This window comes from Tetrahymena thermophila, assembly GCF_000189635.1.
Source record: "Tetrahymena thermophila SB210 genomic scaffold scf_8254549, whole genome shotgun sequence".
Lineage (NCBI taxonomy): Eukaryota > Ciliophora > Oligohymenophorea > Hymenostomatida > Tetrahymenidae > Tetrahymena > Tetrahymena thermophila.
The window spans coordinates 31,787-46,166 of record NW_002476320.1 but is presented as its reverse complement, the minus strand read 5'-3'; the positions used below and the strand labels follow the sequence as shown (position 1 = coordinate 46,166).

At 23.2% G+C, this 14,380-nt stretch overlaps 5 protein-coding genes across 5 annotated transcripts in view; 2 read left to right on the top strand and 3 right to left on the bottom strand. All coding sequences in view use genetic code 6, as the record gives it.

Moving 5' to 3' along the window:
- Window positions 1-24: 24 nt before the first annotated feature.
- On the bottom strand, window positions 25-747 carry TTHERM_00775890 (immobilization antigen; the record flags this gene model as incomplete). Its single annotated transcript, XM_001021223.2, has 1 exon — window positions 25-747. One exon carries the CDS (start codon window positions 745-747, stop codon window positions 25-27), a length of 723 nt encoding a protein of 240 aa, XP_001021223.2.
- A 3,941-nt stretch (window positions 748-4,688) lies between these two features.
- TTHERM_00775880 (immobilization antigen) lies at window positions 4,689-6,290 on the top strand (the record flags this gene model as incomplete). Its single annotated transcript, XM_001021222.1, has 1 exon — window positions 4,689-6,290. The coding sequence occupies one exon, from the start codon at window positions 4,689-4,691 to the stop codon at window positions 6,288-6,290; it is 1,602 nt and encodes a 533-aa protein (XP_001021222.1).
- Window positions 6,291-7,423: 1,133 nt separating this feature from the next.
- TTHERM_00775870 (hypothetical protein) lies at window positions 7,424-8,638 on the bottom strand (the record flags this gene model as incomplete). The annotated part of the gene is made up of 3 exons (XM_001021221.1): window positions 7,424-7,531; window positions 7,652-8,040; window positions 8,116-8,638. 3 exons carry the CDS (start codon window positions 8,636-8,638, stop codon window positions 7,424-7,426), a joined length of 1,020 nt encoding a protein of 339 aa, XP_001021221.1.
- Window positions 8,639-9,360: 722 nt separating this feature from the next.
- On the bottom strand, window positions 9,361-10,071 carry TTHERM_00775860 (immobilization antigen; the record flags this gene model as incomplete). The annotated part of the gene is made up of 1 exon (XM_001021220.1): window positions 9,361-10,071. The coding sequence occupies one exon, from the start codon at window positions 10,069-10,071 to the stop codon at window positions 9,361-9,363; it is 711 nt and encodes a 236-aa protein (XP_001021220.1).
- Window positions 10,072-14,183: 4,112 nt separating this feature from the next.
- Window positions 14,184-14,380, top strand: part of TTHERM_00774860 (hypothetical protein) — a gene marked incomplete at both ends in the record, with an annotated part of 1,720 nt that continues 1,523 nt past the window's right edge. Inside the window, 2 exons of the mRNA XM_001021219.3 lie at window positions 14,184-14,192; window positions 14,296-14,380. The exon at window positions 14,296-14,380 is cut by the window's right edge and continues 129 nt beyond it. Of these exons, the coding sequence (XP_001021219.3) occupies window positions 14,184-14,192; window positions 14,296-14,380 (94 nt within the window). The remainder of the gene's footprint in view (window positions 14,193-14,295) is intronic.

The following is a 14,380-nucleotide window of genomic DNA, read 5'->3' as shown; positions in this document are numbered from 1 at the left end:
AAAATGAATTTATTAATTCTAAAATCAGATTAATAATCCAAAAATAGCAAATAATATTGTAAATGCAATTTTAACAGCAGCAGTGCAAGTAAATGAGTTTGAGACAGAAGCAGTTTGGCCAGAAGGGCAAGAAGCAGCGCAGGTTGATCCAGAAAATTATTAACCAGCAGGAACAGCGGAACCAGTCTAACCATTGCAAGAATTACATACCCAACCATTCAAATTAGCAGCATTAGAGGTGGTAGTTGAAGAGCAGTCTGTAATTTTGCAGACATTACCTGAAACATAAGTAAATAATCCTTAAATTGTAGAATTAGCTCCACATCCTGTACAATCTGTTCCGTTAGTTGAGCAAGCAACATTATTACCAGCAACAGCAGGTTTCTAACAAATGAAGGCTGCGTTAGCAATAGTAGGTGGTGTGCAAGAAGCTGCACAACTAGAACCTGAATAAACATTTCCTGGAGGTATCATACTACTAGCAATTCCATTGCAAGAAATGCACATCCAACCATTTTATTTTGTTGCAGGAACAGTTGCTGAGCAATCAATAAACATGCAGGATTTAGTTCCTGAATTAAAAGTGAATAAATTCTAAGCACCAATAACATCAGTAGCACCAGTACCGCATCCAGTGCAATCTTTTTCGTTACTTGAGCAATTAACTGCCCTACCAAGAACAGTTTAAGCATAAGTATTAGATATGAAGCAAAGTACCACTAAAGTAATAGCAAACAATTTATTCATTTTAATATTTTTTATTTATTTATTTATCAATTTATTTAATAAAAAATTAATTATGAAAAATTTTTATTTTAACAATTTTTATAGGGATAATTGCTATGAAAAAGAAAAACTAAAATTAAATATTCAATTTCAATAACGTTAAGCAATTCAATAATTTTACTTAATTCGAGAATTGCTGTTCCATTCATTTTATTACGATACTAATAACTTAATAATATTAATCAACAATAGATGATTCAATTTTTAAAATTTTGAAAAATATTTTATTGAAAATGAAGAAATACATATTTTTAAGTCAATAATCCTGCTTTAAGTAAGCTTAAAAGAAAATAATTTTCAAAAAAAAAAATCTCTACTGATAAAATCTTAAGAAGATAGTTTTAATTATTATTTTTATATTTACTGATTTATTAATTTTTATATTAACAGATAAAACAAAATCAAAATATATTTAAAAATAATTTTGTTAAACTCAATTTAAACAATCTATAAAATAATTTCACTTTTTTAAAAAAAAATCTTTTTTTTTAATATCCCATTATTTTCCATATGTTTTTAAATTACATATCTTTGAAATATCTAATTAGCATATTTTTTTACTGTGGGATATCAATTTTCAGATGGTGGTAGGTAAAAAAGTAATTAAGTAGATTGATTGTGAAAATTTAAAGTATTTTTATCTTTACATCTTATTTCATAATAATAGAGTTATAAATAATTTAAGTTAATAGTAATTAGTATTCAATTAACCATTTTTGTAAATAATAGTGTGTAATTATTTTCATAAAATTAATTTATTTTTATATTTAGCAACAAAAAAAATTTGCAATGTGGATATTTACTGAAATAAATTAAATTATGTAAGTAAAATAAATTAAATTAATTAATTTGTTTATTTATTACTTGAATTTAAAAATAGTAATTCGAACTAATTAAGAAGATTGGTTAAATTAAAATATAAAATATTGATATTTTAAACTATTTATTATCTAATAATAAAATTATAAATCATTTTAGTTAATATTAAGTAGTATTCAATTATCCATTTTTGTAAATAATAGCATGTAATTATTTTCATAAAATTAATTTATTTTTATATTCTGCAACAAATTAAAAATTTTTTTGAAATGAGATATTATGAATGAATTAAATTATGTAAGTAAGATAAATTAAGTTAATTAATTAGTTTATTTATTGCTTGAATTTAAAAAAAGTAATTCGAACTAATTAAGAAGATCGGTTTAACTAAAATATAAAATATTGATATTTTACTACTTATTACCTAATAATAAAATTATAAACCATTTTAGTTAATATTAAGTAGTATTCAATTAACCATTTTTGTAAATAATAGCATGTAATTATTTTCATAAAATTAATTTATTTTTATATTCTGTAACAAATAAAAATTTCTTTGAAATGTAGATATTATGAATGAAATTAAATTATGAAAGTAAGATAAATTAAATTAATCAGTTTTTTAATTTTAACTCATAGAAAATACCTATGCAAATATTAAATTAAAATCAATAAATTAGGCAATCGTAAATAGTAAAAATGTAGTTTTATCATGACTAGCTGTCTAATCAATATTAATCTATTTATATTTTTTTTAAAAGATATTTGATATATCAAATGTAAATATAAGTTGAGAAAATATATTGCCAAAAAATAAAAAATTTAGGTCTATAATTTTTGAATTAATTTTATTTACAGCTTGCTGCAATAAGGAAAATCTGATTGTTATACTAAATTAAAATAATTTTAGAATACTTAGTTTTTTCAATATAATTATAGAAAGGAAATTGGATAATATTAGGCAAATCAACAATTTTATTAAAGAAAATTTGAAAATAAATATGAATCATCATTTATTATCATAAGTAAAAATTTAACATTAAGATATTAAGATGCTGTAATAAAAAGTAATAAATGTAAGAAATTCTAAAAAATTTATTAGAATAAAGTAAGTTTTCACTTTTTTTGTCAATGAATTCAAAATAATTATTTTAATAAAAGAATTTATTTTTCTAAATTATTTTTAATAATAATTCGTAATAAATCTATTAATAAAAAATAAATAATATTTTTAAACTAATATAATTTTATTTATTCAAAGAGCTTATTTAATTTTATAGCAACTTGCTGCTTCATAGTGAGTAAAATAAATACCACAAATATAGAGAATATTTCTTTTTTTCGAATAATATATTATATTTAAGGTAGACACCAGTTTTAATATTGCTGCACCCATAAAAAATAGCATAATTAACTAAAATTTTTATGAAAAGTATTATATTTAAAAGGGAAGGTTTAACTCTATAAAAAACAAACATTATATATCTTTTGAAATGTCTTATTATGATATTTTTTTACAGTGGGACATGAATTTTTAGAAGGATATTATATTAATCAGTGGTAGGTAAAAAATTAATTAGAAGTAATTAAGAAGATTGGCTTTGTTAAATAAAAAATACTGATATTTTTACATCTTATTTTATCATAATAAAGTTATAAATAATTTTAGTTAATATTAAGTAGTATTCAATTAACCATTTTTGTAAAATTAATTTATTTTTATATTCATCAGCAAAAAAAAAAATTTGCAATATGGATATTTACTGAATAATATAAAATTATCTAAGTAAGATAAATTAAATTAATAAATTTTTTTATTTATTGCTTGAATTTAAAAAAATTAATTAGAACTAATTAAGAGGATTGATTTTGTTAAAAAAGAAAATATTGATATTTTTACATCTTAATTTCCAATAATAAAATGATAAATAATTTAAGTTAATATTAAGTAGTATTCAATTAACCATTTTTGTAAAAAATAACATGTAATTATTTTCATAAAATTAATTTATTTTTATATTCAGCAACAAAAAAAAATTTTTTTGAAATGTAGATATTATGAATGAAATTTAATAATGTAAGTAAGATAAATTAAATTAATCAGTTTTTTAATTTTAACTCGTAGAAAATACCTATGCAAATATTAAATTAAAATCAATAAATTAGGCAATCATAAATATTAAAAATATAATCTTATCATGACTAACTATTATGTCTAATCAATACTAATCTTTTTATATATATTTTTTTAAAAATATTTGATATATCAAATGTAAATATAAGTTGAGAAAAGTTTTGCCACAAAATAAAAAATTTAGGTCGATAGTTAAATTAATTTTATTTACAGATTGTTTGTAATAAGGAAAATCTGTTATTTATTGTAAAATTTATTTAAAATAATTTTAGAATTAGCTTTTCCAGTATAATTATAAAAAGGAAATTGGATAATTTCTAAAAAGAGGATTTTAATAGAGAATTTACAATCGGGGCTTTTTAGGATCAGTAGGCAGAAAAAACCTCTCTGCCTACTATTTTTTCGCCTTCCAAGTATTTTCCTTGGAGGGCTACTTTTTTATACTTTTTAAAAAACATTTTTAACAAATTTTTAATAATACAAAATCATATATAAAATTCGATTAATAATTTTTTATCCCCTTGGCAAAGTCACGTTGCTCAATAGAATTTATTTTTTGAAAAATGCTATCTACATTCTTTTCGTCTATTTAAGTTTATCTATTTTATATGTTTTCTTCAATTTGTATATCAAAGCTATTTATAAATAACAAAATTTATTTTATAAGGAACTTCTTTAAAATTGAAAAAAAGTAAAATTATAGTAAAATTTTCTTTTATTATTGAAACGAGTTAATTTTATTAGTATTATTAGAAATTAATTTATTCCTATTTTAAATAAGAAAATTACAAATTAAAATTTTCTTACCCCATAGTTCAAATATATTAATCCACTAAATAATACAGATTTCCCACCATAAATTTATAACCAAGTTTAGAATTGGGAGCAGAAAAAAGATATAAATAAATATTAATCTAAAAAAAAATAAAACAAAACATATTTGTAAAAAATGAGAAAATCAACATTATTGATTTCTGTTTTAGCTATTATTGGAACTGTAACAGCTACTTGCTATGACCCTGGTGTCCCCTCAGCATCAGGCTCAGGTTCTACCTGTAATTGCTAAGGTCTTTATTATGGGTATTCAACTGATTAAGGCAGAACTAAAGGATGTACAAAGTGTCCTTCTGGTACTATTTAAGATAAGTTTCGCAATAATCCTACTTCTGTTGCTGCTTGTTCTGTCTGTGCTGATACTCTTTATGCTACGTTCACTGGAACTTAACTTGACCCAGCTTGTACTTGCAAAGACCCTAACGCTACTTTCTCTGAAAATGGAAAATGCATATGTAAGGCCAATACTTATGGAACAGCTAGCACTTCCTAAACTAGCGGATGTACTGCTTGTCCCAGAGGTTTTGGTTCTGCTGCTGGAAGCACAGCTTTAGCTGATTGCTCTATATGTTTTGATGCTGCACATGCTACTTTTACTGGAAGTGCAAGTGCCCGAGCTTGTACTTGCAATGACCCTAATGCTGCTCTCAATGCAAGTGAAATTTGTCAATGTAATGCCAATACGTATGGAGCAGCTAGCGCTACATCAACTAGCGGATGTACTTCATGCCCTGGTGGTTCTGCTTCTGCTGCTGGAAGCACAGCATTGGCTAATTGCTCTACATGTATTGATACTACTCATGCTACTTTCACTGGAACTGTAATTGCCCCAGCTTGTACTTGTACTGACCCTAACGGTGCTTTCAGTGTAACTGGCATTTGCCAATGTAAGGCAAATACTTATGGAACAGTTAGCGCTAACTCAACTAGCGGATGTACTGCATGTCCCGGTGGTTCTGCTTCTGCTGCTGGAAGCACAGCATTGGCTAATTGCTCTACATGTATAGATACTACTCATACTACTTTCACTGGAAGTGCAAGTGCCCCTTCTTGTACTTGCTATGACCCTAATGCTGCTCTCAATGCAAGTGGAATTTGCCAATGTAATGCCAATACTTATGGAGCAGCTAGCGCTACATCAACTAGCGGATGTACTTCATGTCCCGGTGGTTCTGCTTCTGCTGCTGGAAGCACAGCATTGGCTAATTGCTCTACATGTATAGATACTACTCATGCTACTTTCACTGGAACAGCAATTGCCCCAGCTTGTACTTGCACTGACCCTAACGGTGCTTTCAGTGCAAGTGGCCTTTGCCAATGTAAGGCAAATACTTATGGAACAGTTAGCGCTAACTCAACTAGCGGATGTACTGCATGTCCCGGTGGTTCTGCTTCTGCTGCTGGAAGCACAGCATTGGCTAATTGCTCTACATGTATAGATACTACTCATGCTACTTTCACTGGAACTGCAAGTGCCCCTTCTTGTACTTGCAATGACCCTAATGCTTAACTTAGTGCTTCTACTTCAATGTGCTAATGCAAAGCTAATTACTATGGTACTCCAAGTGCTACCTCTACTAGTGGTTGTAATAAATGCCCTTAAGGATAAACTTCAGCTGCTGGATCAACCACAAATACTTGTGCTGAATAATCAACTTCATCTTATATTTTAATGCCAATAGTTTGTTTGGTACTCTCTCTCTTTATTGCTCTTTGATACAGATTTATGTGAATTAACTGCATTAAAATTCAATAAGATAAATAAACCATTCAATTTTTATCTGTTAGTGTATAAATTTTTTGTTATGACCAATAATTTGAAAATTGATAAATAATCTTTTTAATAGTATTGTTTTTTTTAAAGTAAATAACTAACCAAAATATTTTTTCTATTCTTAAAATATAGGGTTTAATGAATAAAAATAAAATTTCAAATTTTAAATATAAATTTAATAAAATAAATTATATTAAACGATATTAATAACTGAATAAGCAAATTTTTTTTTTTTAACTAATAATTTAAAAAGAAAATACATTTATAAAAATTAAAAATTAAGAATAACAAATATTTGAAGCGATAAATGATCTTTCTCTTTAAATATAGAATCTTATCGTTTAAAAAAAATTAAAGAAAAATAGCTATAAAATTTAAGATAAAATTAATAATATAATTGTTTTGAAATATTTATGAAATCATAATAATTATTTCAAGATGATGTATAAGAAATTTAAAATTTATTGATAAAAAAAAGAAAAATAAGTATGAAAAACAAACATATCCCTTTGAATTTAAAGAAAAAGTTATTAAATGTTTTAAAGATAATTAATTAAGCATTAAATAAATAACATATAAGTTTGAAATAAATAAAACATAGTTTAGAAGGTGGCTAAACAATGAAGGAAGATATCAGAACATGATAAAATCAAAATAATTTGATTTGTTTAAGTAATTATTTATTATTTAATATTATTGAATCATTATTTATGTTGAGAAGTTTATTTTAGATTAAAGGCAACAATTTAAGAAGATTAGCACAAAAAAATTAATTGTTTGTTTTTGCAAAATAGCAAGCAAAATAACTTAAAATTACTTTATAATGCTCAAATGGTTAGTTTACAAAATTTTGTCAAACAAAAGGCTTTTGTATAAAGAAAATAACTTCATAAGTACCTCAACTTTTAAAAAATTTAACTAGATACTGATTATTAAATCTGAGTTTATTGGTAAATTTTAAAAGTATGTTGATGATTATTAAAACAGAATATCTAATGATCTTATCATAAATTTAGATAAAAAGAAAATATAAAAATCAATTAATTTGATTATTTATTAAATAATATATTCATACATCAATAAAAAACAAGTATACTGGCTTCTTCTTGGTGATCCCTGATTTCTTCCATATGTTAAATATTTATGTTAAATTTTCCTTTTCTTAATAAATAAATTACAACGCTCTAAAAAGAACATATAAATTTATGAAGAAGAACAATAAATATTTTAAAAGGAATTTATTAAATGTAAAATCAGATTAATAATCCAAAAATAGCAAATAAGATTGTAAATGTAATTTTAACAGCATTAGTTGAAGAACCAGCAGTGCAAGTAAATGAGTTTGAGGCAGAAGTAGTTTGGCCAGAAGGGCAAGAAGTAGCGCATGTTGATCCAGAAAATTATGAACCAGCAGGAACAGTGGAACCAGTCTAACCATTGCAAAAATTACAAACCCAACCATTCAAATTAGCAGCATTAGAGGTGGTAGTTGAAGAACAGTCTGTAATTTTGCAGACATTACCTGAAACATAAGTAAATAATCCTTAAATTGTAGCATTAGCTCCACATCCTGTACAATCTGTTCCATTAGTTGAGCAAGCAACATTATTACCAGTAACAGCAGGAGGTTTCTAACAAATTTAGTTGGTGTTAGGAACATTAGGTGCTGTGCAAGAAGCAGCACAACTAGAACCTGAATAAACATTTCATAGACGTACCTTACTATTAGAAACTCCATTGCAAGAAGCACACATCCAACCATTTTAACTTGTTGCAGCAACAGTTGCTTAGCAATCAGCAAATACGCAGTTTTTACCTGAAACTTAAGTGAATAAAGCCTAAGCACCACTAACATCAGTAGCACCAGCACCACATCCAGTGCAACCACTTCCGTTGCTTGAGCAAGGGACAGCATTACCAACAGCAGGTGAGTAACAAATTTAGTCGGAGGTAGCAGTAGCAGGTGGAGTGCAAGAAGCAACACAAGTACCACCTTAAAAATATTTTCTTGGAGGTACAATACTATTATTAACTCCATTGCAAGAAGCACATATCCAGCCATTTAATTTTGTTGCATCAACAGTTACTGAGCAATCAAGAAATAAACATTTATTACCTGAAGAATATGTGAATAAATCCTAAGCACCACTAACATCAGTAGCACCAGCACCACATCCAGTGCAATCACTTCCGTTACTTGAGCAATGAACATACTTACCAAAAGTAGGTGAGGCATAAGTATTAGATATGAAACAATATACCACTAAAGTAATAGTAAACAATTTATTCATTTTGATATTTTTTATTTATTTATCAGTTTATTTAATTAAAAATTAATTATGAAAAATTTTATCTTAACAATTTTTAAAGGGATAATTGTTATGAGAAAGAAAAACTAAAATTTAACAATAATTTCAAAAATTTTAAGCAACTTTTACTATATACGAGAAGTGTTTCTCCATTCATTTCAATTTTTATTTTTATACAATACTAATTACAATATTCAAACATCAAACTTTAGTGAAGCAATACTAGTAATTTTTTAATAAAATAATATTTAAAAATTCAACAATAGATGATTAAATTTTAAAAATTTTGTAAAATAATTTAATGAAAATGAAGAAATACATATTTTTAAGTTAATAATCCTGTTTTTAGTAAGCTTAAAAGAAAATTCTTTTCAAAAAAAAGCACCTCTACTGATAAAATCTTAAGAAGACAATATTAATTATTATTATAAAATTTACTGATTTATCAATTTTTATATTAACTGATAAAACAAAATCAAAATATATGAAAAATTTTTTTATATACAACTTAAACGATCAAAAAAATAATTTCACTTTTTTAAAACAAATCTTTTTTTAATTATCCCAACACCCAATATTTTAAATATAAAGATGTTAAAATAATGTGAAAGTTCTTAATAAATAAATTACAACGCTCTAAAAAGAACACAAAATTTATGAAGAAGAACAAAAAATATTTTAAAATAAATTTATTTATTCTAAAATCAGATTAATAATCCAAAAATAGCAAATAAGATTGTAAATGCAATTTTAACAGCAGCAGTGCAAGTAAATGAGTTTGAGGCAGAAGCAGTTTGGCCAGAAGGGCAAGAAGTAGCACAGGTTGATCCAGATAATTATAAACCAGCAGGAACAGCGGAACCTGCCTAACCATTGCAAGAATTACATACCCAGCCATTCAAATTAGCAGCATTAGAGGTGGTAGGTGAAGAACAGTCAGTAATTTTGCAGTTATTACCTGAAACATAAGTAAATAATCCTTAAATTGTAGCATTAGCTCCACATCCTGTACAATCAGTTCCGTTAGTTGAGCAAGCAACATTATTACCAGGTGTCTAACAAATTTATTAGGCATTGATAGTAGCAGGTGCTTTGCAACTATTAGCGCAATTAGAACCTAATAAAAAACTTCCTGCAGCTAATTTACTACCAATAACTCCACTACAAGAATTACAAATCCAACCATTTAATTATGTTGCAGCAACAGCTGCTGAGCAATCAGTAAATTTGCAACTATTTGATGAATCATAAGTGAATAAAGCCTAAGCACCACTAACATCAGTAGCACCAGCACCGCATCCAGTGCAATCTTTTCCGTTACTTGAGCAATAAACACCCCTACCAGGAACAGCTTAAGCATAAATATGAGATACGAAACAAAGTACTACTAAAGTAATAGCAAACAATTTATTCATTTTGATATTTTTTATTTATTTATCAATTTATTTAATTAAAAATTAATTATTAAAAATTTTATCTTAACAATTTTTTATAGGGATAATTGTTTTTAGAAAGAAAAACTAAAATTTAATAGTCATTTTCAAGTAATTCAATAATTTTACTATATTTGAGAGATGTTGTTCCCTTCATTTTAATTTTTATTATAATACAAAAATAATAAAAATATTCAAACATCTAATCCTTAGTGAAGCAATTACTAATAATTTAATTATATTAAAAAATTCAACAATAGATTATTCTATTTTCAAATTTTGTAGAATATTTTAATGAAAATGAAGAAATACATATTTTTAAGTCAACAATCTTGCTTTAAGTAAGCTTAAAAGAAAATGCTTTTCAAAAAAAACATCTCTACTGATAAAATCTTAAATCACTTTTTGAAAACAAATATTTTTTTTAACATCCTATTATTTTTTATTCCATGTATTTTTATCATAAGTAAGTGAAATAGAAAATATATAAAAATAGTTGCGAATATAATATATACATTAGAGGGTTTTGTTTTCACTTATATAGTAAGACCTGCTTAAATAAAATTTTTAAGCTGTATTTTAAATTTAAAAAAAATATGTAATTATGATATTTTTTAGAGTGGGTCATAAATTTTTTAGATGACCTCTTTATTATATTAATCAGTGGTATGTAAAAAAGTAATTAGAAATAATTAAGTAGATATTGTTAAAATATAAAGTATTGATGTTTTTACATCTGATTTTATAATAATAAAGTTATAAATCATTTTAGTTAATAGTAAGTAGTATTCAATTAACCATTTTTGTAAATAATAGTTGGAAATCAATTTCATAAAATTAATTTATTTTTATATTCAGCAACAAAAAAAAATTTTGCAAAAAGGATATTTACTGAATGAAATAGATAAGATAAATTAAATTAATCAATTTGTTTCTTTATTGCTTGAATTTAAAAAAAAGTAATTCGAACTAATTAAGAAGGTTGATTTTGTTAAAATATAAAATATTGATATTTTTACATCTTTTTTTCCAATAATAAAATGATAAATAATATAAGTTAATATTAAATAGTATTCAATTAACCATTTTTGTAAAAAATAGCATGTAATTATTTTCATAAAATTAATTTATTTTTATATTCAGCAACAAAAAAAAATTTTGCAAAAAGTATATTTACTGAATGAAATAGATAGATAAATTAAATTAATCAATTTGTTTCTTTATTGCTTGAATTTAAAAAAAAGTAATTCGAACTAATTAAGAAGGTTGATTTTGTTAAAATATAAAATATTGATATTTTTACATCTTATTTTCCAATAATAAAATGATAAATAATTAAAGTTAATATTAAATAGTATTCAATTAACCATTTTTGTAAAAAATAGCATGTAATTATTTTCATAAAATTAATTTATTTTTATATTCATCAATAAAAAAAAGTTTTGAAATGTAGATATTATGAATGAAATTAAATTATGTAATTAAGACAAGTTAAATTAATCAGTTTTTTAATTTTAACTCGTAAAAATACCTACGCAAATATTAAATTAATATCAATAAATTAGGCAATCATAAACAGTAAACAATTTAATCATGACTAACTATTCTAATCAATATTAACCTTTAAATATATATTTTTTAAAGGATATTTGATTTATTAAATGTAAATATAAGTTGAGAAAAATTTTGCCAAAAATAATAAATTTAGGAAGATAGTTAAATTAATTTTATTTACAGATTGCTTGCTATTAGAAAAATCTGTTATTTATTGTAAAACTTATTTAAAATAATTTTAGAAAACTTAGCTTTTTCAGAATAATTATAAAAAGGAAATTCGATAATATCTAAAAAGAGGATTTTAATACCTCTAAGGTAGTATTTTTAAGTAGTATCTAATTTTTTTAAGATGAAATAAAATATCAATAGAAGAAAATTTTTTTGATCAAATCAATAATTTTATTAAAGAAAATTTGAAAATAAATGTGTATCATTTATTAAAAATTTAACATTTAGATATTAAGATTCTGTAATAAAATGTAATAAATGTAAGAAATTCTAAAAAATTAATTTGAAAAAAGTAAGCTTACACTATTTTTGCCAAAGAATTCAAAATAATTATAAACTAAATATCATTTTATTTATTCAATTAGCATATTCTAATTTTATAGTAACTTGCTGCTTCATAGTGAGCAAAATAAATAATACTAATATAGAGAATATTTCTTTTTTTTCTTCCAAAAATATATTGCTTATCCTGTGTAATTAAAATATCACCAGCTGTTTAGGTGTATTTATGCAAATATTAAATTAAAATCAATAAATTAGGCAATAATAAATAGTAAAAATGTAATTTTATCATGACCAACTATTATGTCTAATCAATATTAATCTTTATATATATTTTTTAAAGGATATTTGATATATTAAATGTGAGTATAAATGTAAGTAAAAAATAAAAAAATTAGGTCAATAGTTAAATTAATTTTATTTACAGATTGTTGCAATAAGGAAAATCTGTTATTTAGATTGTAAAACTTAATTAAAATAATTTTAGAAAACTTAGCTTTTTCAGTATAATTATAAAAAGGAAATTGGATAATATCAAAAAAGAGGATTTTAATACCTCTCAGGTAATATTTTTAAGTAGTATCTAATTTTTTTAAGATGAAATAAAAATATCAATCAAAGAAAAATTTTAATGTAAACCACCAAAATTTTGAAAAAATATTGAATATTGTATTTGAACTCTTTTTATACTATATATTTATATATTAAATACAATTTATGAATTTTATTGAATTTTGCCTTTACATACTTTTCCATAAATTCTTTTATTTATTTTTTTAATAATAAATTAAGCATAATCCAGATATTAAAATATAATGCTATCCAGTTCATCATATTTTAATACCTGGATTAGCAATATGTAAGTAAAATAAATTAAATTAATTAATTTGTTTATTTATTGCTTGAATTTAAAAAATGTAGTTCGAACTAGTTAAGAAGATCTATTTTGTTAAAATATAAAGTATTGATATTTTTACATCTTATTTTCTAATAATAAAATGATAAATAGTTTAAGTTAATGTTAAGTAGTATTCAAATAACCATTTTTGTAATTAATAGCTTGTAATTATTTTCATAAAATTAATTTATTTTTATATTCTGCAACATATAAACAAAATTTTTTTGAAATGCAGATATTATGAAATTGAATTATGTAAGTAAGATAAATTAAATTAATAAGTTATAAAAATGTAATTATATCATGACTAACTATTATGTCTAATCAATATTAATCTATTTATATTTTTTTAAAGAATATTTGATATATGAAATGTAAATATAAGTTAAGAAAATATATTGCAGCAAAATAAAAGATTTAGATTGATAATTTTTTAATTGATTTTATTTACAGCTTGCTGCAATAAGGAAGATTTATTATTTACATTGTAAAACCAAATTAAAATAATTTTAGAAAACTTGGCTTTTTCAGTATAATTATAAAAAGAAAATTAAATAGTATCTAAAAATGAATTTTAATACCTCAAAGAAAGGTAGTATTTTTAAGGATTATCTAATTTTTTAAAGATGAAATAAAAATATCAATAGAAAAAAAATGTTTTTAGCAAATCAACAATTTTATTAAAGAAAATTTGAAAATAAATATGAATCATAATTTATTATCATAAGTAAAAATTTAACATTAATAGGTTAAAATGATGGAATAAAAGGTAATATGTAAGAAATTCTAAAAATTTATTAGAATAAAGTAATTTTTCACTTTTTTTGCCAATGAGTTCAAAATAATTATTTTAATAAAAGAATTTATTTTTCTAATTTATTTTTAAATAATAATTCGTAATAAATCTATTAACTAAAAACAAACAATATTTATAAACTAAATATATTTTATTTATTCAAAGAGCTTATTTTAATTTTATAGCAACTTGCTGCTTCATAGTGAGTATAATAAATGTCTCAAATAATGAGAATATTTCTTTTTTTAGAATAATATATTATATTTAAGGTAGACATCATCATTAAAATAACTTCAGCCATAAAAAATTGCACAATTAACTAAAATTTTTAAAATGAAATCTGTTAATAATTTTTGTATTTTTAATATCAACCTCTTTCTAAAGATTATGAATATAGAGTTAATGTGGAATACTTTTATAATTGATATTATATAAATAATTAAAGATTTAAGCTATTACCAATAGTGAAAATAATATTAATGATCAAACAACAATCGAAATAACAATTATAGTAGAAAAGAAATAATTAC